Source organism: Danio aesculapii, chromosome 15 (genome assembly GCF_903798145.1).
Source record: "Danio aesculapii chromosome 15, fDanAes4.1, whole genome shotgun sequence".
NCBI classification, from domain to species: domain Eukaryota; kingdom Metazoa; phylum Chordata; class Actinopteri; order Cypriniformes; family Danionidae; genus Danio; species Danio aesculapii.
Genome location: NC_079449.1, coordinates 23718016 through 23745737, shown reverse-complemented (window position 1 = coordinate 23745737; position 27722 = coordinate 23718016). Strand labels below are relative to the sequence as shown.

The window sequence follows — 27722 nt, the reverse complement described above, 5'->3', positions numbered from 1 at the left end:
TTGACTTCTTAATATCAGCAGACCGATGTATTAGCAATCAGAGAGATGCAATAAACACCGTGAGACGTGTCAAAGAAAAGTTCACCATGTCCTAACCGGACGCAATTCAATACGACATCATGCGATAAAAGGTTTTCCATGTTTGTGTCCTTACCAGCCATAAGGGGGATAAACGACAGGTGACAAGGGATTCTGCTTAATGCTGGGTTCAGACTACACCATATTTTTGTCTGTTAAATAGGATTTTAGACTGTATGCAATTATTTAACATAAAATATAAATTAGTATTTGGAGACTTTGATTTTAGTTTTTTTGCACCAGAATAGTTGCAGAAAGAGATTGCTGATATTTATTCCTGACTTCAGTTTTTAAATGAATCATTTTAGTCAATTCAGTTATCAATTCATAATGATTCATTTCTAAATGAATCAACATTTTTGAATGAATCACTTGAATTAGTGAATTAATTTCTCAAGACAAGCTTGCCACCACCTACTGGTTTAGTGTTATATTTAGTGACAAGCTTTGGCCATTCCTCTACACAAATGTAGTATTAACTCTTTTTGAAAACTGTAAAAAGAAATATATATGTGTATATATATATATATATATATATATATATATATATATATATATATATATATATATATATATATATATATATATTAATCATTTTAAAAAGAATTTTCATAATCTCCAGTTCAAAGAGTGTTTTTTTTTTCATTTGAATAATAACTAATCTTTTTATCTAAAAGCATATGAAACATTAAAATATCAGACTAGGGCTGCACAATATATCGTTTCAGCATCAATATCGCAATATGTGAGACTGCAATAGTCACATTGCAGAATCTGCAGTGTCAAGTTGTGATTATAATTAACCAGACATAACAGTTCAAAACAGTGGCGTCATTTCAGATTTTAACTTTAGAGTAAACGTTAATTATTGTTTTTGAGGCCTGTGACTAAGCATTTCAAGCTAATTTAATACATTTGGGCACAATAAATTAAACGTTTGTACCTTAAAATATTATTTGTACATTTATATAAATATTTACTCAATGAAAATGATAGTGTTATTATAACGTTATACAGTGATCATTTCATTTCTGATGCTGAATACTGTTCGACTACCCAGAAAGTCATAAGTCATTGCTTTTTTAATTTGAATACTTGCTGTGTTTACGTATTTACTTGTCGTTTTTTTTATTTGCATTCAGGGGTGGATTTAGACATGGGCAATATGGGCGGCATCTTGCTAGGGGCGGCATGGGGAAAACAAAATAAAAGTGCCCCAGTCAAAGCTTTGAGATAAGATTTACTATATGCAAGTGTATTAAGTGGTTATCCAAGAATAAAGACGTTAGGAGCCATTAACAATTCAATTCACAACTCAAGTTTGTTATTTTTTATGTGCAACTGAAACAACGCTGGTGAAACCAAATTGACGCATGTGCGCAAAAAAAGCCATTCTCCCGCGGAGATTTTTGGGGTGGTTTCGCCCAGGGTGCCATTTAAACTAGAACCTCCCTAGAACCTCCACTGATTGGATTTTACGCACATACACTCTCCTATAAAATCATCCCAAGCGATCTAAAATTATGTATTCTTCACAAACAGATATTCAAGTCATCTGTTGAAATTGTATTCATATCACAATATATATCTCAGTAAAAGAAAATATTGCAATGTCAGTTTTTTACGATATCGTGCAGCCCTAGTTTGAACCCAGCATTAAAATGTAAAGTGATAATCTCAGTACTGACTGAAAGCTATAATTTAAAAAAAAAACAGTATATTCATTCACTAATTTACCTCATTTCTTGAAATTGTAAAAATAATCATACAAACTGTGAGAAAAAACAAGTGAATTACATGACAAAGATGGTAACAGTCATTCAGCATGTACTTTTAACAATGCTCAGATTATTTTGTATTATGCGTTTAAACTCGTCACTTGCAAACGATCATGCCTACACTCTGTTCTGATTGGCTCTGACATTGTTTTATATATTTTGTTTCGTCATGTAACTCTGTCAAGACGAGAGTCTTATCACATTGCGTCTGGTTAGGACACGGTCTTACACACAAGCTTATTCTTGAAGATAGAAAGTGTTTTGTCCACCCACAGCATGCCTAAATATTTCTATAAATATGTTGATATATATCTCATATTTATAAGGGTTAAGTAGGAAGATTTATGACCGGGAGTTTGACATTCTGTCCTGGAAAGAACCCGGGGAAGGATGAATAGTCCTGTGGTGCGTTTAGCATACTGATATAAAGGTCTTGGCACAGAATGGTGCTGGCCGCTGCATGCCTCTAGATGAATGTCCATGCTCCAGCAGTTTTTGTTAGGAAAGAGAGGCCTGGCATGCGTATCGTTACAGTCTTACCTCTCTGAAGAAAACTAGACTAGTACAGGACGTGTAATGAGAGGCTGAGCTCTCCATGAACACTGTGCCTTTGACAGAATATACCATTTGACACACTACGGACAACGATGTACAGTCCCATCTGTAGATTCCCACTACTACTCTCACAGATTAAAAAAATTATAGTCATTGAAAATGCTGACACTTATTCACATACAAGGTCAGACATGCACGTGGTCATTTGTTTGTAATTCAAACCTACAAAATAAATGGAGAAAAATGAAACCTCCAACCCCGGTGTCCGTTTCTACACCTGACAAAGATAAGTCGTCCCTAGTTCAATCCCTTAGCTTAGACTCCCATAGAAATCTTTTTTATAAAACATACATCAGTAGTTACATTGCAAATATTTCTGTGCATAATTTTCAAATGCAAGATCGACCAGGAGTAATATAAGGTTAAAATGCAGCTCGCTGTTTGTAGACGTTTTCCATCTTTGAAAAAAGAAAAGAAAATAAGAAGTCCTTGTCCTTTGTGTCATCATCCACAGGTCACTTTTTTGCCGAAACAGCAGTATTTCTCATTTACATAATGCAAGCCATCACTGTTCTTTTTAACATATGGGGATTTTGAATTTATTTATTTTTTTTTTTCTCTGAGCATGCTAACCTACTGCATGCATTTTCGCTACCTAACCAGATCTTATGTAGTTGCGACAGTCCTCGTTTCTTTTTCGTCTTCTGTGGCGTTATTATTAAGAGGGAGATCTTGTTTTAATTACATCATCCTTGTGTTTTTTTGCAGTAGTGCTGTAGGGGGGGGGTTCTCATTTTTACTTTGCCCCCTTTCCGGTTACTGCAGATAGAGAGAGGAAAAAAGAGGAGTGTCTGAATTATAACATCAGCATTGATTGAAATAACACATGTAATTTATCAAAGCACAAGTTTGTAAACGGCTCACTCATATTGCTTCTGAATTAATTTTGTGATAAAAGTACAAAGTGCATCCGGAAAGTATTCATATCGCTTCACTTTTTCCACATTTTTTTATGTTACAGCCTTATTCCAAAATGGATTAAATTCTTAATTTCTTTCCTCAAAATTCTACACACAATACAAGGTAAAAAAGATTTTTTAAATTGTTGCAAATTTATTACAAAAATTAAAAACCTGAAAAATCACCTGTTCAGAAGTATTCACAGCCTTTGCCGTGAAGCTCTAAATTGAGCTCAGGTACATTCTGTTTCCACTGATCATTTTTGAGATGTTTCAGCAGCTTAATTGGAGTTCACCTCTGGTAAATTCAGTTGATTGGACATAATTTGAAAAGGCATACACCTGTCTATATAAGGTCCCAGGATTGACAGTGCAGATCAAAGCACAAACCAAGCATGAAGACAAAGGAATTGTCTATAGACCTCGGAGACAGGATTGTCTCGAGGCACAAGGCTGGGGAAGGTTACAGAAATATTTATGCTGCTCAGACCATGAGAAACAAAATTCTCTGGTCTGATGAGACTAAAATTGAACTCTTTGGAGTGAATGCCAGGCGTTATGTTTGGAGAAAACCAGGCACCGCTCATCACCAGGCTAATACCATCCCCACAGTGAAGCATTGTGGTGGCAGCATCATGCTGTGGGAATGTTTTTCAGCAGCAGGAACTAGAAGACTAGGGAAAGATGAATGCAGCAATGTACAGAGACATCCTGAATGAAAACCTGCTTCAGAGTGCTCTTGACCTCAGACTGGGACGACGGTTCATCTTCCAGCAGGACAATGACCCAAAGCAAATTGCCAAAATATCAATGGAGTGACTTCACAACAACTCTGTGAATGTCCTTGAGTGGCCCAGCCAAAGCCCAGACCTAAATCCTATTGAACATCTCTGGAGAGATTTTTATTTTTAGTAAATTTTAACAATTTTTAACAATTTAAAAAAATCACATTGTCATTATGAGGTATTGTGTGTAGAATTTTGAGAAAATAAATGAATTTATTCCAGTTTGGAAAAAGACTGTAACAAAAAAAAAAAAGTGGAAAAAGTGAAGCGCTATGAATACATTCCAAATGCACTGTATATCATGAGATATGTGACCCTGCACTACAATACAGGGGGGTTGGCCAATAGCCAAAAATACATTATTTTATGCCAGAAATCATTAGAATATTAAGAAAAGATAATCTTCCATGAAGATATTCAATAGATTTTTAATTAGTAATGTTCATTTAGACAGCTTTAAATGTAATTTTCTCAATATTCCATATTATTTAATTAGTTGTAATATTACTATAGCAAAACCATACATCAATTGAAAGCTTTTTTTATTCAAGTTTCAGATCCTAAAGGATTGACACTTATGACTTATTTTTTTGGTCCTGGGTCACAATTTTAACAATTTAAACTCTTTCCATTATAACTATATATATATATATATAAGAATTTGTCACACTGCTAAAGAATAGATGTAATGGGTTTATTGCCCCAAACCGAGTACAGCCATTTACTCACCCTTATGTTGTTTCAAACCCATAAGTATTTTATTTCATCTAAATAATTCAATCTGAGATTTGTGTCTCTTCATTGAAAATTTGTTTACTCCAAACTCTGATGCATTCATAAACCGGAAAAAAGATCAACATGAATCAAAGCATCTTGTGAAGAGACATGAATGCTTTATATAATGCACAGATTTAATCTAAGCTATTATCCAAATGAGAACTGATCAGTTTACAGTGTTCAGACTTGGAAACTCGAGCATGTTTGCTCACTGCAAAAGAACCAATGAGGTTCATTCTTGTGAGTCATGTTTGAACCAACCAAGTTTGTTGTTACATATTAAAACAGGTATGACTGCACTTCTGTTTATCTTTATAATTCAACAAAAGCCCTGGATAAAACATGTTTTTAAGTGATTGTGTCTCTTCAGGATACTTTGATTAAGCCACTTAATCTCTTGAATGAATATTTTGAAGTGTCAGAGTTTGTCTCAGATTTGATTTAAAATATCTTCATTTGTGTTTCAAAAATGAGCAAAGCTTTTATGGATCTAGAACAACATGAAAGTTAGTAATAATGATAATTAAATAAACAAATAAATAATATTTGTTTTACTTTTGGAAGAAAAACACTTGAAAGGGATAGTTCACTCAATCATTTTTAATTCTGCCATCAATTAATCGTCTAATTTTTCCAAATATTGTTTTGCTTAGTTGAACACAAAAGAAGATGTAACCATTGACTTCCATAGTATGTTTTTTTTCTACTGGTTACAGGTTTCCAACATTCTTCAAAATATCTTCTTTTGTGTTCAACTAAGCAAAAAAAAAAGAAACTATCTAGTTTTGATAATGTCAGTTGTTAGTAAATAATGTCAGAATTGTAATGGTGAACTATTTCTTCATGTTTCTCTGTGCTTGCTATTCAAATCAAGTGTCTTTGTATAGAGCTTTTCACAATAATTATCGTTCCAAAGCAGCTTAACAAAATTATTACGTTACAATTACGTTACATTATTACGTTACAATCAAAATCCTACTGTGAAGTTAGGATTATGTTTAGCATTTAATTATGCATAATTTACTGTTAGTAGTTTAATAACTATTTACACTGAACATGATGCAGAGAATCTATTACTTTTTATTTAGCAATTCTGTTTAAAATGGAACAAAAGTGAGTTATAATATGTACTTTTTATAAATCAATCAAAAAATGTATCACGGTTTTGATTAAAATATTAATCATTGATTACAATTATACTAATAATAACCAGTAATGTTTGATAGCATATTAGAATTAATCAACAGCATTTATTATTTGAATGTTGTGATAATTTTGCCTCATTATTTCGCTTTATCTTTGATAAAACAATAGTCAAAATGCAAGTGTTTTGCTTATAAACACTCATTCGGGTCATCCAACTCAAAATAACAGACTGTCACATCTATCTTTTCTGGTAGTTGCTAGACTAGACTAATAAAGTAATGATGACATTTACAGACATGTTATTATACATACCTGCAACCACCACGTATATTATGATGCTCAGGAGGCCCACAATGATGGCCACACAGCTAAGCAGACGAGCCAATCGTCCCAAACGTCTTGCCCCATCCATATCCCCCTGCTGTAGACTGTTTCTGGACTGCAATGAGAGTAGACATAAGCAGAAAAAATCAATTATTTAAAAGGTCACGATAATAAACATGCACAATATTGATATCATGGGCACTTCAAAATACTGTGAATGAGTCCAAAATCAAACAAAAAGTGCTCGGGGGTAACCTAATAAATGTGTCTATGCTCTTTGGGTGAGGGATTCATCAAAATAAACAGGAAAGTAAGTCCATGGCACTCTGAAAATTTGGAAAAAATATTAAAAAGCCTTAACTGTGCCTACGTGTTTCGGCAAACACTTTCCTTCATCAGGGTAACCAAAGTGAAGTAAATTAAATTACTGTAAATAAGTATTTAAACTTTCAGAGTGTTTTGTATGAATATTCACATTGTATTTGCCAATGTTCACAACACCAATAAATGCTTGGAGACTTTTTCACGTTAATCTAGCCTACTACATGCTAAAATAGAGTCTGTGATTATTTATTGGCTTGTTGTGCAGTAATGCTCCAATAGTGAACACTATGCTAAACTCGTAATGAAAACTACAAAAACTTTCATCTGTCATTAATCTTAGATGATGTTAATTTCATAGTTGATGTCATAGATATTTACATTAGATGTCGCCTACGCTACTGTTGTCTATTGGAAGGAATGCGTCAATAGAGCTGCCATTTTAAATGCCAATGAAATGAATGTGGAAGCAAGGTGCAGGACTGGCTATCCAGAGCCAGAGATATATACAAATTTATAAGAATAATAAGAATAATAATTCCTTACATATATATGGCGCTTTTCTAGACACTCAAAGTGCTTTACACATTGGGGGGAATCTCCTCATCCACCACCAATGTGCAGCATCCACCTGGATGACACGACGGCAGCCATATTGCGCCAGATTGCACACCACATACCAGCTGATTGGTGAAAAGGAGACAGAGAGATGAAGCCAATTATGATATGGGGATGGTTAGGAGGCCAGTGGGCAAATTTTGGCCAGGATACCAGGGTTTTTCACGACCACAGAGTCAGGACCTCGGATACTGGGGCATTAGGACTCACACAGACAGCACCCCCCTGCTGGCCTCACTAACACCACTTCCGGCAGCAAACTAGCTTTCCCATGTGGTCTCCCATCCAGGTACTGGCCAGGTGCAGCCCTGCTTAGCATCAGTGGGCAACCATGTGAGAGTTGCAGAGAGCTAGCTGCCAGCTAAGAGTGAAAATTATAATTTTACATAATATTTTTACGTCTTTTTTTAGTGACTGGCACTGCCAACAAAGAGCGTGTGTTTGTGTGCATGGAAATGTATTATCTCCCTCCTTGTTAAATTTAATCTAATCCATGTCCTGAAACACACCAAATCTCTTCGGCTTTCACTTCTCATTCTAAAGGAGGGAGTGATTTGTTTGTGAATGAATCTCCGTTATGAACGACTCGTTCACTTAGCCAACAATAATACAAGTTTCTGGCATCACAGCGCCTTGTTGTCTTATTTCGTTTACATTGTTTGCTTATTTTATTCTACCAAACTAGCATAAGCCTAGTATTTAGTGCAAGTTGGTGCAAGTTTGCCTTAGGATCATTGAAGTAAAAGACTGTATTATCAGCAATAACGTTACTTGTTTAGAAAAAAAAACACATACAAAAACGTAATCTTACCTATGAAATGTTCTGCCTTTGTGCTTTGTTTTCTTTGTTTGCTCATTATTACACCCATACACAGTGCTAAAGTCCAGCATCTTCCCATTGGCTTTAGTCTTGATTAGTGCAGTTGAATGACATTTGTGCTGGGAGCACTGTACAAATGTGACGGCGCTATTAACGCATGCTCAGGGTCCATATGCGATATCTAGTTTATATATCTATAAGTTAATGCTTAATAACACTTTAGAACCATAGTTGTACAAGTTATAATCATGGTAATAAATGCAGCTTAATTAGTTTGTTTATTCTGAACATGTGTATAAAATAAAGCAATACATCAAGTATTTTTCTTTTGTTATTAAACCTGTTAAGAAAGTAACCGTTTTTCCAGCTCAAGCAATTCATTACAGCAAGAAAATCTGCCAAAATGAGAAGCAAAAAAATAAAATAAAGCGACAATGTCACAAAAATCAAAGCAGTATTTACATTTTAATCTGTTGTAATAGATCAAAGCTATCGATTGAATCCAAAAGGCATGTAAGGAAGCAAAAGGTCAGAGGTGACCGTGTGAATTGTGGAAGTGATTGGGATACAGGATGAGGTGAGCCGATAAGCGTGTTTCCTTATTAGTGCAGTTCTATGCCACAGCCACCCATTAGACGCTCAGTGTACCCTAGGGAGAGCGTCTCCAGTAGACTGCATTAAAGTAATCAATACCGAGCAATAGATTGTGCAGGAAAAAGCCTCCGACACAGTGGCCAACCAATCTCCCCACACTCAAATGCTAATTCCATTCGCAATCACGTTGGTGTGTTGGTTTTTTCTTTCCTCTTGCGATGTGACGTAAACTGGCACTATCATAAAGAGAGGCTCAGAGTGCAGCCGCTGTCCAAGGTGCTGAATGGACTTTGATCAGCTTCCCAAAGCACTAAGCAGAAAGTGAATTGTACTTAATCTCTACGGCACGATTCCCAAAAGCAATGCTATTTTAGTAGCGCATGAAAAGAGACTTGTAATTTGAGCTGAATCTTCTTGCCCTTGTTTATCTGAGACAGTGGAACACAAATGATTAATTCTAGTGTTTAGTATTCTTGAAATTCTACTGTAGTTTTTATTAAGATTTTGGTTTTATTTTTAGGATTTAATCGTTTTTACAGTTCTTGTTTTTCCATATTTTAATTGAGTTTTTTTGTTAAAATATATTTTAGTTTGGTAACACTTTATTTTGATGGTCCATTTGAGTATTAGTAGACTGTCTGCTTAATATCTGTTGATACTGCTGCTAAACAGATATTTAACTGACTATAGGTCATATGACTACATGTCAACTTACACTAACACTAACCCCAACCCCAACCTGACAGTCTACTTTTAATATAATGAGAATTAGTTGGCATGTAGATACAATGTAACTTAAATTCAACAAACAGACCATCAAAATAAACCGTGACCTTTAGTTTTTATAATCATGTTGTTAAACTAAATAAAAATGTAGAATGTTACATGAGTGACTAGATTAAATGAAATGTAGAGTTTTAGATTCTGTCCCTGCAAGTTCATTCACCTAAAAAACAAATTGTCAATCAAAGTCTAACCATTTGATTCCGCGTTTGGTGTGATGGTTGTTCTGTGTTGATGTCAGTTTGACAGTTTCAGCAACAATATTCTTAACCACGCCCCTCTTACCATTAGTTTGCTACATGGAAATGATACTTAAAAAGAAAGCCCCGCCCACTACTCAATATTCCGTTTAGTTTGGAAGTACATCAGCAAACTGAAGTTAAAGTTTCAGCAACTTCAAGTTCACTCAGACTTTAAATTCACACATCTACGTGAATTCCAGTCAGAATTTAGGAAATACAGTTTATTAATTTGATCATTTCACTTAAAATTATAATTCTGATTTAATTTTCTACACTATTCTGATACTGATGAATGGAGAACACACAGCAGGTAGAGCAGTATCTACTTTTAGCAACTAGCTTTAGTTGCCCTAAAATGTCAACCTCATGTACAGTGCCTATAGAAAACAATCATACTCCTTTAAAATAATTACTTTATTTGTCATACAGCCTGAAATTAAATCACATTCCAAAAAATATTTCCAGCCTTTGAAATGTTTTTGTAGACTTCTCCTAACCTCTAGCCTTCTACAACTTCATCCCAGAGGTCTTTCGAAAGCAGAGTTCAATGTGATTAAATATATAGATTTTCAGAGGGTATGATGATTTTCTATAGGTACTGTAAAAGACCTGAATTTGTCAGGTTAAAATTGATGTTGCCTTAATTGAGCTTAACTAATCCAACAGCTGATACGTTTTTTATACTGCAAGTATGATAACAACATTTTTAAAACATTTACACTCTTACAAAATCTGTCCCAAAAGGGTTATTGCTCTTCAGTGTTTGGACTCTCAGTGGTGATTCTTAAACCACACTGAACTGAGCTAAACTGAACTGAACTTAAACACTACAAACTGAACTACACTGTTCCTTTTTACTATGACCTTTTATGTGAAGCTGCTTTGACACAATCTACATTGTATAAGCGCTATACAAATAAAGGTGAATTGAATTGAACTGAAAAAAAGTTATGTGTTGCAGTGGCATGGGAGAATCTTTTTGTGTTCCACAAAGAAGCTTTCATTTTTTTGCTTGGTGCTAACAACATGTAAATAATCTAAAACAAAACTGACCTATCGTGATGACAAGGGTTTTCCAATAGATTTTCTATTTTTGGTGTAAAAGAAAGATTAGCAATTGGGAAAATGGATATAAATCAAGTTATTTAGCTCTGATTTGGTGGAAAAAAAGCACAACATGACTATATAAGGAGTGCCGTGCTAAAAAAGTCAACTGAACGTATTGCCAGTGACACTTAGTCTAGTAGCAAGCAATCGCAAAGTACAATTTCAGAGTGGTTTGCGGCTGTTACACCATATGAATCAACATATTCGCACATATTCTAGACATTTTGTAGTACCACAGCTGTACGTTAAATGTCGTGATATTTTGTGTAGCATGTGTGATAACTATTTAATTATAGACAATATAAGCTATAGAAAGGTTTTTCTCAACCATGTTAGTTTGCGTGTTCTGTATTTTTATTTTTTATTTGTATAATAAGCTACACTATCTCCCTAATTTGAGTTGAATCTTTGAATTTGAGTTTACAAACAGGAAAGGTCATTTTATTTGTGCTTACTATTTGATCTAGAGCAAAACGAGTGTTTAATTTCTGAATACTTAAAAACAAATTTGAATAAATGTTGGAGTAAGTCAAAATCTTCTCAGTTTCTTTTTTAACTAACAGCATTTTAGCAGAAAGAAGCTACGTTACAGATTATTGAGCTGAAGTTTGTTTACCAAATTAAATCGCAAATCAAATCGCAATATCTGTCAAAAAATTGCAATTAGATATTGCACAGCCCTACTCTAAAACATTCCATATGTTACTCTACATACAGTACATAAATGGCTCTAAACCAGAGCAAAAAGTCGGAATTTATCACAACTTCACATTTATCTCTGGTGAATGTAGAACCAAAGTCAGAAAGGCCGACTGTATAACCATCACACTCTTAATCATGTCTTCAGCGTTCACTTAAAGCAGACTGTAGAGCAATAGCAGATAGGATTACAGCTCTATCAAACTGGTTTTGTTGGAGAAACTGTAGAGCTTCCTCCATCACATACACACAATCCTCCTTCACCCACAGGGAGGCTCTTCTTCCACAGGATTGCCTGTTGCTTTTGGAGCCATGGGGCCGGGTTTACAAAGAGCCTGTGCCAGCGCTAACCCCCTTTTGACATTGAAAAATGACAGCGAGGATTTACTAAAGACACTCGGTGAAAAATTGGCAATGAAAAGGGGTAGATGGCGTTATTTATGGGGCTGACCTTATTGTAGTCTCCCTTTCAGATGCTAAATTTATGAAAGTAGAGTATTTGAATAAATCATGCAATAAGATTTACTACATTTTTGGGGGGAATTAAATTACTGCTTTTATATTTAATGACCAAAACCTTGAATAACCGGTATCATTTTAAATTAATTTTAACATTTATTTATATTTACATTTAAAATGATACTGTTTATTGTATATGTGTGTATGTGAGTCATTTATTCATGTGATGGTTATATTTCTGCAGTCATTAATTTAATCTTCACTGTCACTTGATCCATCAAAAATCCTTAAGATACGCTGATTTGCTGCTCCAATTATTATAATTTTGATTATCTCTTGTTCATTTTTGTGAACCAACTCTTTTAAAGTTCAAAACACCAGTGTATTTTAATTGAATTAAACTCTTTTGAAACACTGTGGATTCATTTAATGCATCTTTGCATAATCAAAGTATTAATTTAGGTAAAAAAAAATATTTTGAACCCCAAACTTTTGAGTTCTTTATTAGAATTGACGGCATCTAAGGAATATTTTCTTTCCACAATTTTTTTTATGGTGGAAAAAGGTTCTATAGATAATAAAGATTTTCTTCACACTAATAAATACATTATTCTTTCAAGAAATCATGACTGAAAGGTTCTTTGGGGAAACAAAAAAATGGTTCTGGCATGGCTGTGAAAATCTCTCTCTATTTAACCTCTATTTGTATTGAAAGGTAAACTGGCAAACAAAGCTGTAGTGTTTACATTCAGCGCTGATCTTCTGTTTACACTTGGTATTAAAATGCATTCATTTCTGTCAATCTCATCTATGATCACAAGTGGGCGACTCTAAATACATCTGAGGGTATTTTCTGAGATTGTTTGTTTCAAACAGGGATGAAAACTTTTAGTGTTGTGATTTAATCTGAACGTTCGATTTCGCAAGGCAATATTTCTAAACAGAACAAAAATCTCTCATCTTACTGTTCACAGCAAACATTTCTCTGGTGTTCTGCTCATAAGTCATCTGTCGGAATAAATAGACAGCAGCTCTCTATGCTTATTATCACATTATTGTATTATAATTTAGAGAAATTCGATGAGTTATTGGATAGCTGTTATTTAAAGTTTTTTCTGGCAGGATTTCTCCATTTTACATCAGCATCATCATTCTGTGAGGCATAATGATAAACTTTGCCGCACTGTAAAACCCAACAGTCAACAATCAAATAAAATGAGTTAACTTTGAGTGTAGTTAACTCAAAATGGACTGAAAGTTAACTCTACTCATCTGAAAAGAGTTTTGAATTCAGTGTTTAAGGTATTGAGTTAATTAAATACATCATCACTTCAACTTAAATGAAGTAAGTTCACAGTACTCATTAGGATTAGTTTTTTAACTCAAATGGTTTGTAGCAATCGATTTCCTCAAACGGTTTGAGTTGCCTTAACTTATTGGGTTTTACAGTACTCAGTAGGTTTGAGTTCTCTTTATTTATTGGGTTTTACTGTGCTCAAATTGCTTCATTTACTCAAACAGATTAAGTTCACAGTACTCATTAGGATTAGTTTTTGAACTTAAATGGTTTGTTGCAATCGGTTTCCTCAAATGGTTTAAGTTACCCTAACTTATTAGGTTTTACTCTGTATTTTTCCACACAATCTACATAAGAACTCTTTATATATTGTAATAAAGTCTGGTTCATTCATTCGTTGAGACAGATTGCCTTCTTATTACAACTGGACAGTTTTTTTTTTTTCAAGCTCTCTTAGACCACCTCATTCAGATGATGTTCAGATACATCCAAATAAACCAAGCTAAGGAACAAATGTGGCATATTCCACATGTAAAATATTGAAAAGCCAGGCTCCCTAAATGTTTTGAGCATGTCAACACTTGGACTTTAGATCAGATAGCTTTGTATAGTGGAAGTTTGCTTGATAATGTAAATGCTCATGTGGTCAAATACATTAGAACAGTACGCCTGCTAACCCAAACATGTTATCATTATGGGGTGTGTCGTGAAGAAAGCGCACGGAAACAATGGATTCGAACTTGACTGGCTTTATAGTCAAACACAGAAAATGATCTGAATTGTAGTTTCCATCTACATCTATTTGATTCTCTTGCTTTCCCACTCACTCATAAGCCATGTGACATGGACTTGTTTATTCAATAGCACTCATGCAATACACTGTGATACAGAGTGATGAAACTAGAGGGTAGGTCTATACAAATCTAGACAAAAGAGATCACAAGAGATGCATTTAAGTGTGTTTATGACTGCAATGCATCACTAAGAAGCAGGTTATACCATGTGGGGGAAAAACAAGCCTAGATTTTTCTAATTATAGGACAAAACTCGAGCAACTACAGTATACTATTTATAAATCCTGCAATCGGAAACCTGAAGCACGTTTTAGAACATTGCCATTGCCCCCCCCCCCCCCCCCCCACCCACCCACGCATAAAAATGTTCCAAAACCAAATGTTTCATGTGTGTTTGACATATTCCAAGTGAGTTGAAATGGGTGCAGGTCCAGGATTTATGTACTATAGGAGTCCATTTGGAATAAAATCTCCATCTCCAGGTTGGAGGAAAGTCCTTACCCCAGGTGGGGGAGTTTAAGTATCTAGGGGTTTTGTTCACCAGTGAGGGAAGGATGGAACTTGAGATTGACAGGCGGATTATTGCAGTGAAAGCAGTAATGTGGTCGATGTATCAGTCCCTATTTGTAAAGAAGGAGCTGAGCCGAAAGGCAAAGCTCTCGATTTACGGGTCATTCTATGTTCCTACTCTCACCTATGGTCATGAGCTTTGGGTCATGCCCAAAAGAACAAGATGTCGGATACAAGCGGCTGAAATTACTTTCTTTCGCAGGGCGCACCATTATAGATCAGTTCAGTAGCTCAGAGTAGAGCCGCTGCTCCTCCACATCGAGAGAAGTCAGCTGAGGTGGCTCGGGCATCTGTTTCGGATGCCTACCTAGGGAGGTGATTCCGACATGTCACACCGGGAGGTGGGTCTCAGGGAAGACCCAGGACACACTGGAGGGACTATGTCTCTCGGCTGGCCTGAGAAAGCCTCAGGATTCCCCCAGAGGAGCTCGAGGATGTATCTGGGGAGAGGAAAGTCTGGAGTTCACTCCTAAGACTGCTGCCCCCATGACCCGGCCTCGGAAAAGCAGATAAAAATGAATAAATGAGTCCATTTGTATATTCCATAAGATAAAGTAAATGAAATCACTAATAATGAGTGAAAATCACATGTGGTTTATCATGTAAGGGTTGTGTTATTTCATTTACTTTGTCTTTATATGGAATAAACAAGTGAACTCCTATAGTACTTTAATCCTAGACGCATTCCCTTTCCATCACCTCACAGTTCAAATACTGCAGACTGGCTCTGACATCCTAGCAGGGGTATAATATGTGGCTGGAGCAGCACAACGTTATTGATTCCCAAGTCTAATCACTGCGAAAAGCCGTATCAGCGCTTTCAATCAGTGGGAGTCTTCTAGCGTGTAGTAAAATGCCATCTGTCGCACTTGCGTTTCAATCTCCCAGCCGTTCTCACCTGACTTCATTTAGCAGGATGACAGTGCAGAAATGTGTTGATGCAGCTTCACAAATGGCTTCCGGCTCTTTGTGTTTTGAGGTGCTTTTTTATTTTTTTTTTTGCCCGACTGTGGTTTAGCGAATGCTCAGAAACGGCAGTGGGTTGTAATGGGCTGTGCGGCTTTTCTGAGTAGAGGAGGGGTGTGGTCCCATCACACGGCAAATGGAGAACACTGATTCCCCTGGAGCGTTGGCCTGTAATATATTTCTCTTGAACTGGAAAGACTTTGGCAATTCTTGTGGGCCCGTTCGATGACCCCCTTTTCTCCTCACTTTCTCCGTCTCGCTGTATGTCACATAAGCTCAGGAAAGCTCTTCCCCTCCCCCCCTCAGTGTGTCCTGCTGCTGCAGCCTGAAGTGAACAGGAGCTCTTAACGTTCCCTCACAAGCCAGAGCCATTAATTATAAACAGCCATGCCAGCGGACGGGGAGGCGTGACTGTACAGAAACTGCACAATAGTAGCAGCAAAGTCCCTTCTCTGGGCTTGCTTTATTTATATATATGTCAGCAAAAAACTAATACTAGAATATATTTGAATTATTCTGATTATAGTCACAAAGTAATAACTCGAACTACATTTAAGTGTAATATGTTAAGCATTTATTTGCTCTGTTCTTTTGCAAGAATTATTAATAATTGGCACTTTTGAGCTAGTGGTCAACACTGCAGGTGCTAATATTAGACCACTTTACATTTATTTTTTTTAAACAAATCTTTATTTGTCTTTGTTTTATTGGTTGAGTCTAAGTTTACCCTATTTTTATATTTAGATCTTATTTACTTTTTTTAAATTAAGATTATTTTTGCCATTAACCGAACCATGTTAAATCTACCATTTGACAGGAAAAAAATCTTTTTAGAACTGATCACTGGGGGGTTATTTGGAAAACCCTATATGTACTTTCTATAGGATACTATACAATAAGGTATACACTCATCGGCCACTTTATTAGATACACCTGTCCAACTGCTTGTTAACACAAATTTCTAATAAGCCAATCACAAGGCAGCAACTCAATGCATTTAGTCATGTAGACATGGTCAAGCCGATCTGCTGCAGTTCAAACTGAGCATCAGAATGGGGAAGAAAGGGGATTTAAGTGACTGAACGTGGCATAGTTGTTGGTGCCAGATGGACTGGTCTGAGTATTTCAGAAACTGCTGATCTACTGGGATTTTTACGCACAACCATCTCTAGGGTTTACAGAGAATGGTCAGAAAAAGAGACAATATCCAGTGAGTGGCAGTTCTGTGGGCGCAAATGACTTGTTGATGCCCAGAGCTCAGAGGAGAATGGCCAGACTGGTTCGAGCTGATAGAAAGTCAACAGTAACATGAATAAACACTCGTTGCAACCGAGGTATGCAGAAGAACATCTCTGAACACACAACACATCCAACCTTGATGTTACAATTCACACAGGCTCAGCAAAATTGGACAATAGAAGATTGGAAAAACGTTGCCTCGTCTGATGAGTCTTGATTTCTGCTGCGACATTCAGATGGTAGGGTCAGAATTTGGCATCAACAACATTAACAACAGGATTCATCCTGCCTTGTTTCAACGATTCCGGCTGGTGCTGGTGATGTAATGGTGTGGGGGATATTTTCTTGCCAAACTTTGGGCCAATTTGTAGCAATTAAGCATCGTGTCAATGCCACAGCCTACCTGAGTATTGTTGCTGACCACGTCTATCCCTTTATGACAACAGTGTACCCATCTTCTGATGGCTGCTTCCAGCAGGATAATGCGCTATGCCATAAAGTGCGAATCATCACAGACTGGTTTCTTGAACATGACAATGAGTTCACTGTACACAAATGGCCTCCACAGTCACCAGAACTCAATCCAGCTTGTTTAGGATGTAGTAAAACGGGAGATTCGCATCATGGATGTGCAGCAGACAAATCTGCAGCAACTGCGTGATGCTATCATGTCAATATGGACCAAAATTTCTGAGGAATATTTCCAGTACCTTGTTGAATCTGTGCCATGATAGATTAAAGCAGTTCTGAAGGCAAAAGGGAGTTTAACCTGGTACTAGTAAGGTGTACCTAATAAAGTGGCCGGCGAGTGTATGTGTTTATACATTACATTAGTCAGTATCAAAGCCAAAACTGGAACTAATCTAACAAAATAACTTAAGATCACGGTGCAGAAATTAGTACACCCCAATGAATATATAATAATACATTAAAAAAAGAATAAGAATGATAATAAATGAATAAAAAAAAATATTAAATGAAATTTTAATAAAGAGAAAAAATCAACGAGAACTATTAAAATATATATAATTTTGTTGAAACTGTATGTTTATATATTAGTTTGTAAACTTTTTTGCAAAATAATGTTTGTATCTTTTTATATCCTAAATATATTTAAAAAATGTATATAGCAAGCGATTCAACATACTGTAAAGACTCAAATAATTATCAAAACTGCAATAAAACAGTAATGCAAAGTCTCAGGTATTATTTATTAAGTACAAGCTAGCTTTCTGCAGGATGCTTAATGAAGAGCTGTCTCTTCAATATTATCTGACATTCAGCTGCATTTTGAATCGGTCGGAAAGATGTAGTGTCACTAAGAAACAAGAATGGCCTAGAATAGTTTTCCTTTTTAATTAACTAAATTGACCGCTCTTTTTATGAAATATTGCATTATTTATTTGCAATTTCTAATAAGTTTGCCGACTTCTCAGAATCTGATGTCATCATAGTTGGTTAAACTCTCTGGTAAAGGAAAGCTACTACACATAAAATTGTTGTGTGTTAATTTTCCCCGACAGCAAGAGCAATAATCTATTTAATTTCTATGAGTTTACAAATTAGCAAAAAATATTGAGAGATAATTTGCCATCATTCCCTCAACCAATGAAGTAGAAACATTCATGTAAAAGAGTCAAAGTTTTCTGTAGGTCAATGCCAAAGTACTAAAATACAACATTCAGTGTTGTAAATGTATAGTAGAAGTCAGAGTTATTAGCCCCCCTGAATTATTAGCCCCCTGTATTTTTCCCCCAATTTCTATTTAACGGTGAGAAGATTGTTTTCAACACATTTCTAAACATAATAGTGTTAATAACTCATTTCTAATAACTGATTTATTTTATCTTTGCCATTATGACAGTAAATGATATTTTACTAGATATTTTTCAAGACACTTCTATACAACTTAAAGTGACATTTAAAGGCTTAACTAGGTTAATTAGGTTACCTAGGCAGGTTAGGGTAATTAGGCAAGTTATTGTATAACGATGGTTTGTTCTGTAGACAGTCGAAAAAATTAGCTTAAAGGGGCTCATAATTTTGACCTTAAAATTATTTTAAAAACGTAAAACTGCTTTTATTCTAGCCGAAATAAAACAAATAAGACTTTCTCCAGATGAAAAAATATTATCAGACATACTATGAAAATGTGCCTCCTCTGTTAAACATCATGTGAGAAATATAAAAAAAAAATTCAAAGGGGGGCTTATAATTCTGACTTCAACTGTATATGGAACATTCTACCAGAAACGTACATCACCTGTCCCTGAAATAAAAAAACATAAATACTGTGAATAAAAAGTATTTCATCCCCAAACTCTTTCTAAAATGGACTGAGAGTTGATTTCTGTAAGTTGTTCTGTAAAAGAATGTCCTTCATTTGGTTCTCAGATTGTTGTTCTTTATTAAAAAAACACTTTACAAATGTACAATCCCTGTCTTGTCCTTGTCCTCAGCCCAATTGAACCTACAGCTTTAATAGTTTTGTAATGCTAAAAACTGTTATTTAGAGAAAAAAAAACTTCAGAAATAACAAGTTTAAGTTGTTATCATTCACATCAATTGATTAAAAGCATGAAATTATGAATAAATTCTACAAATATATAACACAAATAAATGTCCAATTGTCCCCATGTTTCAGTCAGTCCTGTCACATTTGCATTAAATTTAACAGAAAATGCATGCAATAAACCTTTAAGGCTATGAGAAGTGAAGTCATTTGATGAAGGAGAAGCTGACCATGATCAAGGATGTGTTACATCATTTTATTGTATGATTTTATGCTTGTTTTTGTGTGATTTATTTATTTATTTATTTATTTTGAGGATGACAAGTCAGGCCCTGTTACATTTTTACAATGTTAGAAACTAGTCTGTGAAAAGAGTCTCTTATCAATTATCTTTTTGTGCCCTCATAATATTTCATCAAAATAACTTCCCCTGACTTGTAAGCAGCATCTTTTCTCTTCCCTGATGATGTGTTTACTGGCATGAGGGTTGGATCAACGTGCAGTCAACTAACAGAAAACCATAGCCTGCCCAATCAATTCCCAATAAACAAAATCAAGTCTCGCCCTTCATTCCTTCCTGTTCGAGAATCAATTTCAGTCGAATTTACATCACAATAGAGAACAAAAGAATTATTACATCTTGGGTTTTATGACAAATGTAAATAATAATAATAATTAATTAATTAAAAGCAATAGCTAATATACAGTACATTGAAATGCTTGGTTGTATTATTATTATTTTCTCCTCTTTTTTTATATAAATTTATTTGTTTTCCTTATGTATTGTTTTACACCTCCAGTTTCTCTTTTATTTCCAATTGAAAACAATCTTGTATTGTCAGTGCTTGAGCAGGTGCACTGTGGAAAGGGGATCTCGCTGGCTGTTTGCTTTCATAATATAATGGATCACTCAGCATTGTGAAAACATGATGACACCATATTACAGTATAGGGTTTGTTTGAGAGACAAGCAGATAAATGCATCAATATTTTCCAAAGCTATTCTATATGAGGTTTTGGAAAAAAAGCAGAAAATGGCAGGCCATCGTAGTCTCAAATTCCAGTTATATTATAGCATCATGTAATATTGGAGACTGAAACAAAGCCATTCAGCAGCCCTGCTTACCATATTTCACCAGCAGAAGCTGCAGTGTGTGCAGTTACTGCTTTACTGTTCCTCCCATTGCAATGAGATTGCCCAATAAAATCCACTGCACCTCCCCGGGACGAGCAAATCACCCCTTTCTGCTTCTGTGAGCTTCAGCTTGCTATAACGTCTTATTTGTACTGCATTGCCTCTGTAAGCTCATTGATTTCAGAGTTCCCGATGCATACCTATAGTGCAAAACACCACCAGTATGCTGTCAGTTACAATTGCTATTGCTATTGCAATTATCGAATTCTTTGTCTGCAGCTACTGGACAATGAATCTAGTGTCATCCTTATTTTATTATATTCAAAACCAAACAAGAAATACCATGTCATTTTTACCACCTAAATCCACCAGTTTTCATTAGGACTTTTCATATATATATTATATATATTATATTATATATTCATATCCTCATTATGCGCACACTTATTTTTTAGGTGAAGAATTAAGTTAATCCACTGAAAAAATATTTTAGTAATCTTTAATCAAAGTCTGATCATTTGCTTCCACGTTCCACATCCTTCTCTACTGATGTTAGTTTGATAATGTTGGAAAAAAGGAATTACGAAGGAAATTTTTAAACATATTCTTTTCTATTTTTCTTTTCATTAAACAATTGTATGTGTATTGCTTAAGTGTGATATATTAACTGAACTTCTATTGAGTGTGATATGCTTTGCATACTAATGAAGCATTTTTGCAAAAGTAAATGGACCTGATAGAGAAGCAAAGGCCTGATTGTCTAAAATCTTGAGCTCTGCAGCTAAACTTCCTGTCAGCAGAATTGTGTTAAAACTGAACACAGAATATGTTCAATTATGAAAGTCTTGAGCGGAGAAAGTCTTATGCCTTTAATGTTATTCAGAAAATTCATAGAAAAGAGGATGTATGTATGGGTGCGGCCAATGGAGGACAGGAGTATGATTGACAAGTGACCAATTTCACCAAACTCCACCTGTTATTAGCAGCTGCCTATATAAGTTGAAGTCAGGAAATGAAAACTGTTGCGCACCTTCTGAATGTTATTCTTGCGTTGCATTGAAAATACCAGAATTCTGTTAATCGAATTATTCATTTGTACCCAATAAATTACTAATATTTTCAACATTGAAGAAAATCCTCTTCTGACCTTTTTTTATTTTATTGACAATAATTTCAGTATTTTAACCACACCCCTTTTACCATTAGATTGCTACAAGGGAATAATTTGCAAAAGGAAAGCCCCAACCCCTACTTAATATTACATTGCAGTTGAAAGTACATCAACATACTGAAAAGTCTCAGTAACTTCCGGTTTACATAGACTTTAATGCTCTTTAAAACCATGATTGTGCCTGAGTTTCAATATGAAATAATGTAGCATTAGAATTATACAGCTACTTGCTTAGCAACTAATATTCAATTTTGTACCTTATATTCATAATTTGGAGAGTCGTGGAAATGCCACATATTGTGGCAACAATTATTTCAGTGTTTAATATCAAATGTCAAATAATGAACATTTGGAGTGAAGTCGGAAAAGTGAAAAAACAGTATGCAATATATTCATCCAATCAATGATGCTGACATTGCAAATTTTAAATAAGATGTTACTGGAGGGTTTAGGATTGTACACGGTATAACATTAGCATATAAATAACCTGGGTTAATTGATAACCCTGGATAAATTGTGATCACAGTGAAACGTTAATCAAGATAATATCTGATAAATAACTTTTTGAATAGTGAAAAGCCCTTATTGTATCTTTAATATTTTTTCTTTGTTGTGCTCTTATTATGAAATATTTCGTTTTATACAACAGTTCTGTCTGGTTCTTGAATCTGATAGGTTTGATAGCTGTGCGATATCCTGCAAATAACAGCACTAGTACAACCTCTTAACCCTTTACCCTTGTGCATTACTCTGTCGACATACAGCAACAAGCAGAGGACACTCTACAGTTTGGCAAATATTGCTGCTGTTGGACAACATAATGTACTTTTGAGGCAAGTCAAGAATGTCGTTGTTTAGATTGCAACTAGGCAGTTTATTTATAAGAATAGTGCCTATTTTAAAATATTTATCATTTCAGAGCATCAGATTCAGTGCATCGGACGCCATCAGCCTGTCTGAACAGACCAAAGAACGTGATGGTTGACGTTCCGCCACAAGATGGCGACAGAGATCATATAAGTTCTTAGAGGGAGAAAAACAGCATTTTCGGCATTGAAACAGTAGTTTCAAACTACAGAAGAACAAATCATTATAAATCAGGTAAATGACATTCTGAGTCGATCTTTCTTTTTTGTATGTTGTAGTGCTTTATTTATACCACAGAAACTGGTAGTGTTTGCTTTGCTCTGGCTTTTTCAGAGTTAACTATTCTTGATTGCAACAAAGAAATACTGGGAAATCTATGTAGACTGATGGCATTTCATGCCTTATAATCTTATAATGTCAGCAAAATCACCTGTTTTGTCATCACTTTAGACATTACGCTAGAGAATCATTCAAATACTAGCTTTAAAGTGACGTTTATGAATTAGTAACGGCTTCTGCTGTTCTGACGTCAGCTGCAGATGTGAATGAATGGTGGAAGAAAGTAGTTCCTCATACAAAAGGCTTTTGAGACGCTCAGTGTTTGATTTTCTTGTTTATATACATGATTATGCCGTGAAACTGTTGTATAAATGCAATATCACACGCGTAGCAGTGCGATATAGCTGTAAATCCGTGCCGATATACAGCCCGTGTGATGTTGCTCCTTCAGTGCCCTTTGAACGCTTAATTGTGTGACTGGTTCCAAACTGGCTAGCATGTGAGATTGGCCAATAGCAGCCACAAGCAACCTGTAATCTAATCAACAACTTCCACCCAACGTTGTTATTCAAAAAGCCATCTAAACTAAAATATATGTTACTATATAAGGAAGAAGGATTAGTTAGAGGATTAATTAGACACAAAACAGTGTCTTATTCATGTGAATTTATTTAATCTCACCTCTTCATTTTTGTATATTTCACAATGACATCTAAAAATTGTTTTTACATTTAGATTTGATGCACTTTTAGTTTGAGCCTTATATGAAATAGATTAAGCCCTATGTGAGAGAAGTTATGATGGCATTTCTAATAGAGATCCTTTACAGATTTATTTTGGGATTATTTTTAATCAATCAATAAATTAATCTATTTATTTCTTTTTTTATTTGTTTTATTCTTCTAATTTCTTTAAATTAATTCTATTTTTTATGAATGAATGGGTTTTTGATTAATTAATTTTTATTCATTGAATATTCATGAACTTTTTATTTGATTTATTTTGAGCTGAACTGTGAGCCAGCTCTGGTTTCAGCTGTAACTGTTGTCATGGAACGAAGGGTTAATTGTATTTTTGTGGACAGACGAGGCAAGGAGATGCTATTTGCATGACCGTGAACAATAGTACAGGTTTTTTTGCACTAGAATATGGATAGCTTTTAATGCAACCTCAAAAATTTGGGTTATAAAGGAGCATTCAGAACTCTATCTGAACACAAAGGCACCACAAAGTGCGCTGAGTCAGATCTCACAGGTCCGGCTTCTGATGGGGGCACAGTAGGGAGCATTTCACACTGTAAATGTATATAGGATTTTGATATTTACAAGAAACTGAAGGCCATTTGTACGCTGCCTTTCCATTGATGAGAATTTAATGCTTTAATTTGTGTTTCTCCAATAATGCATGTCCCACTGAAACACTTAGAAAGTTGTAACGAGCATTGCTTCAAAATTCACTTAAGGCTGAATTTGACTGTGTCTTATTAAATTTACTGAAATGATGTGTTTAAAAGCCGCTCTCCTGTGACTGTGCTGGAAAGTCTTATTTGTATCCTGCTGAGGTAATACTCTTTTAGAGCGAGAGGATATAAAGTGAATACAGAAGCACTCATCTTTGATTAGAAAAGCAGGGCAGATACACGCTAACAAGAGGAATGAGGAAAAAAATGCTGCCCTACTATTATAAAACAAAGGATCTCGCTGAACAGTTTCTTTCTAGTCATATCAGTGAAGCACTCCGTTGTACGTCTTCATTAAATACAGATAAATGGTACCACACCCTATACAATACGTAGCAAATCATTTCTTGTTGTTCTTTGCTTTGGGATCATATTTGTTTTAATAACCCAAAGCTTCTAAAATGACATTCAATATTAGGCTCGCTTTTAAGGAACAGTTTGCACTACAGTCATGCATCCTAATTGACTCTTTTGCTCTGCGGTCCCCAGAGTTTCTGCTGTGGCCGTTCTTCATGTGCGGTGGAGGTAGTCTGCACCAATTTTCTGGCGAATGGCTCCCCAGCACACAGTCAGGTCCGTTTACTGTGAGCATATGCAGGGCTGTAAATCACACCTGTCAGTGAATCTGTGCTCTGCTCTCTCAATGCAGCTCCTGCGCTTTTGCATATGATTTGCAAGAATATGGCAAGCTATTTTAGCAATTATTTTCACTAGTGTCAATTTCAAACGAATACAGTACTTTTAAAACGAACTAGTATTTATTTTAGAACAGTAATGGATAATGAATTGATGCTTTTAATTGATAGTTTGAAATCAACCTATTTGAAACTAATATTATGGATAATAATCTTCTTTTGTGTCATTGCTAGAATCTCATTAGTTACAAGTAACATATAATTACTGGGGGAAAAGCTAAACAAAATGTAGTCCATGGTTCATGTTATATATTAACTTTTTTTTTTTAAATTCTTATTTATTAGACATGCTATTTCAGTTTTCGGTATATTTCAATTTTGTAAGTACTTATTGGATTGCATTTTTGGTCAGAACAACTAATGTTTAAAATAGGATTTTTAAAAAATAGAATGAAGTACTACTAATAAAGTAGACTAGTGTCTGTTTGGTATGTACAAGACAACTGAGGGGAAATTAGCAAATATTAAAAATATTAATGTAGTCAGTAATGAATAAATGGCTTTTTTTAAATGAATACAATACCTTTTGCGAAAAAAAAAAATTGTAAAAGTGTTTTATTAGATCTGGATTTTATAAATTCATACATTTGAATCCTACAAACTAAATAAATAAAAAAGTATGTTCAAGTCGCCAAAACCCCTAACCACCCTGATCTCGCAGGAAAACCTCATTATTTAAAGAGGAGGGGATTTAATATGAATTTGTATTATTTGAATAAAAAAATGTCCAATTTGTTTAAAAAGTAAGGCAGGAATGTTCAGACCAACCAGACCTCAAATTTGAACCAGACGATTTTTAGAAAGGAAAAAAGTAAGCATGATGTCCCGCCCCTAAACCAGCTCCTAAACGTCACTTGGGCGTGAGCAGGTCATATGAAAACATGGGAATATAAGCTAATTTATTAATGATAATATACAACAAGATGTTTCTGCTACTTTTAAAGAAATTATTTCGGTTATTAGGCCTCCACTAAAAGAAATTCTTGTTTTGTTATAAATTTAATTTATTTTCTTTGTGAATTCCATATCCACAAATGCAAATTTACTAATACCATACCATATTTTATACCATACCATTTTTTGTTTTTTGTTTTTTTGTTTTTTTGCAAGAATTTAGTTATTATTTACATTTAATTTCATTATCTGAAAATAACAAAGCAAACTGAACTTTTGTAATAACATTTTGTAATCGCTTTAATTTCTATACTGTAATTGAATCTTAAATGTCTTACCCTCAAGTTTATATCAACTTCTTTATTTTTTTTCTTTCTCTCTCTTGTATCTTTTTCTATTGACAATGTATTTTATATTCTGTATTTTAAACAAATATTGCTACAAACTAATCAGCAGTTTTTTTTCTTTTGCAAATAAAAAAACATAGGAATATTATACAATAAATTCAAAAGAATGTTACTCCTGAAAAAATCTAATAAAAAATCTAAAATATTTACACATTTTCATTAAATTGTGCTGCAAACAAAATGTAAAAAAAAAAAAAAAGATTATCAGTGAGCTCAAAAACATACTGGTTACTAAAGCTTTAGTTAGCTGCTAGAAATTAACTTGTGCTAGCAGTAGTTCAATGTAAAACCGCTTGCCATGCAACAGACGCGTATTTTGAAACAGATTTTTGTTTTGTTAGTCCAAGTATACTTTTACCTTCATTGCCAGCCTATGCAATGTATGAAATGCGTGTCTGTTGCTCTAAATAACGAAGTAGCTTATCCCTACTTGAATTGAAATTGGATGGAAGTGTAACTTATTGACCATTGCCTACTCACCATAATTGAATAGACCAGTGCAACGATGCTTATTGGCCACACGGGACAAAAGCAGGAAAAAATGACCAGTATGAGGTAGTCTTTGGGTTTCTGCTGCTCTTGGACGGCATTACCGGTGGATGAAGTGCGGCTGAGGCTCACTCTGGACGGGGAGAGAGGAGCCGCGCCGAGATGCCCCGCCGAACCGGACCTCAGCGGCAGACTGTGGCCATTCTGGTCCCCGTCGAGAGTCTTGTCACCCCCGACACTGACGGTGAAGGAGCTGGAGGTCTTCACCCCGGTGGGCTCGGTGGTCACGAGCAGTTTCTCCGTCTCGGCTGGCTGCGTGCCGCCGCTCTCCCCCAGATTTGATTTGGCAAACTCCGTATCTGTGTTTATTGCCATTGTGGAAATCCAACGTTGTAATCGTCTATAAAAGAAAAACTCCTGTTGGTGCTTATAAAATGTTATCAAAGTAGTCGGACGGCGTTAGTTTCCCATTATTTACAATTTCTTCAACTTAAAATGACGCGTTTTAATTTATTCATACGGTTAATTACTCTAATTTAATATATCTATGCAGTTGTTTTTTTCTTTTCTTTTGTAAAATAATTAAATCAAGTCAACGAAGCACTGTAGTGTTATTCTCCCATGTATGTCCATCCTCTCTGTGTGATCGGCTTTAATGGATTCAGTTCCGCTCAGTTCAGTCCCAGATCGGAAGATCGTCTCCTCTGCCCACACACATCAACTAAACCACAGAGATGCAATGCATTCCCTCAGCAGCATCACTTAAACGTAAAATGCGTAGAAAAAAAAGATACAAATGTTCTCGTGCAAAAATGAAAGAGCAGCAGCTTTGGGCTGTCCCGTGATGTTGCAGCAGGTGAAAGAGTTGCGCAGCAGTGAGTTGTGTTGTTCCTCTCTCACCTCC

At 35.2% G+C, this 27722-nt stretch overlaps 1 protein-coding gene across 1 annotated transcript; it reads right to left on the bottom strand.

Annotated features, from left to right (window-relative positions):
• Positions 1-700: 700 nt before the first annotated feature.
• On the bottom strand, positions 701-27722 carry trarg1a (trafficking regulator of GLUT4 (SLC2A4) 1a). Its single transcript, XM_056474319.1, has 3 exons — positions 26810-27722; positions 6391-6517; positions 701-3230 (listed from the first exon to the last, which is right to left on the bottom strand). The coding sequence occupies exons 1-3, from the start codon at positions 27191-27193 to the stop codon at positions 3208-3210; spliced, it is 534 nt and encodes a 177-aa protein (XP_056330294.1). The 5' UTR covers positions 27194-27722; the 3' UTR covers positions 701-3207.

Bases quoted from the DNA above. Each gene is read 5' to 3' on its own strand.
- trarg1a (XM_056474319.1), bottom strand. From the start codon at position 27,193: ATGGCAATAAACACAGATACGGAGTTTGCCAAATCAAATCTGGGGGAG. The intron at 6,518-26,809 runs GTGAGTAGGCAA...CTCTCATTGCAG, and splicing joins CACTGGTCTATTCAATTATG to TCCAGAAACAGTCTACAGCA. The intron at 3,231-6,390 runs GTATGTATAATA...CTCTATCTGCAG, and splicing joins AATATACGTGGTGGTTGCAG to TAACCGGAAAGGGGGCAAAG.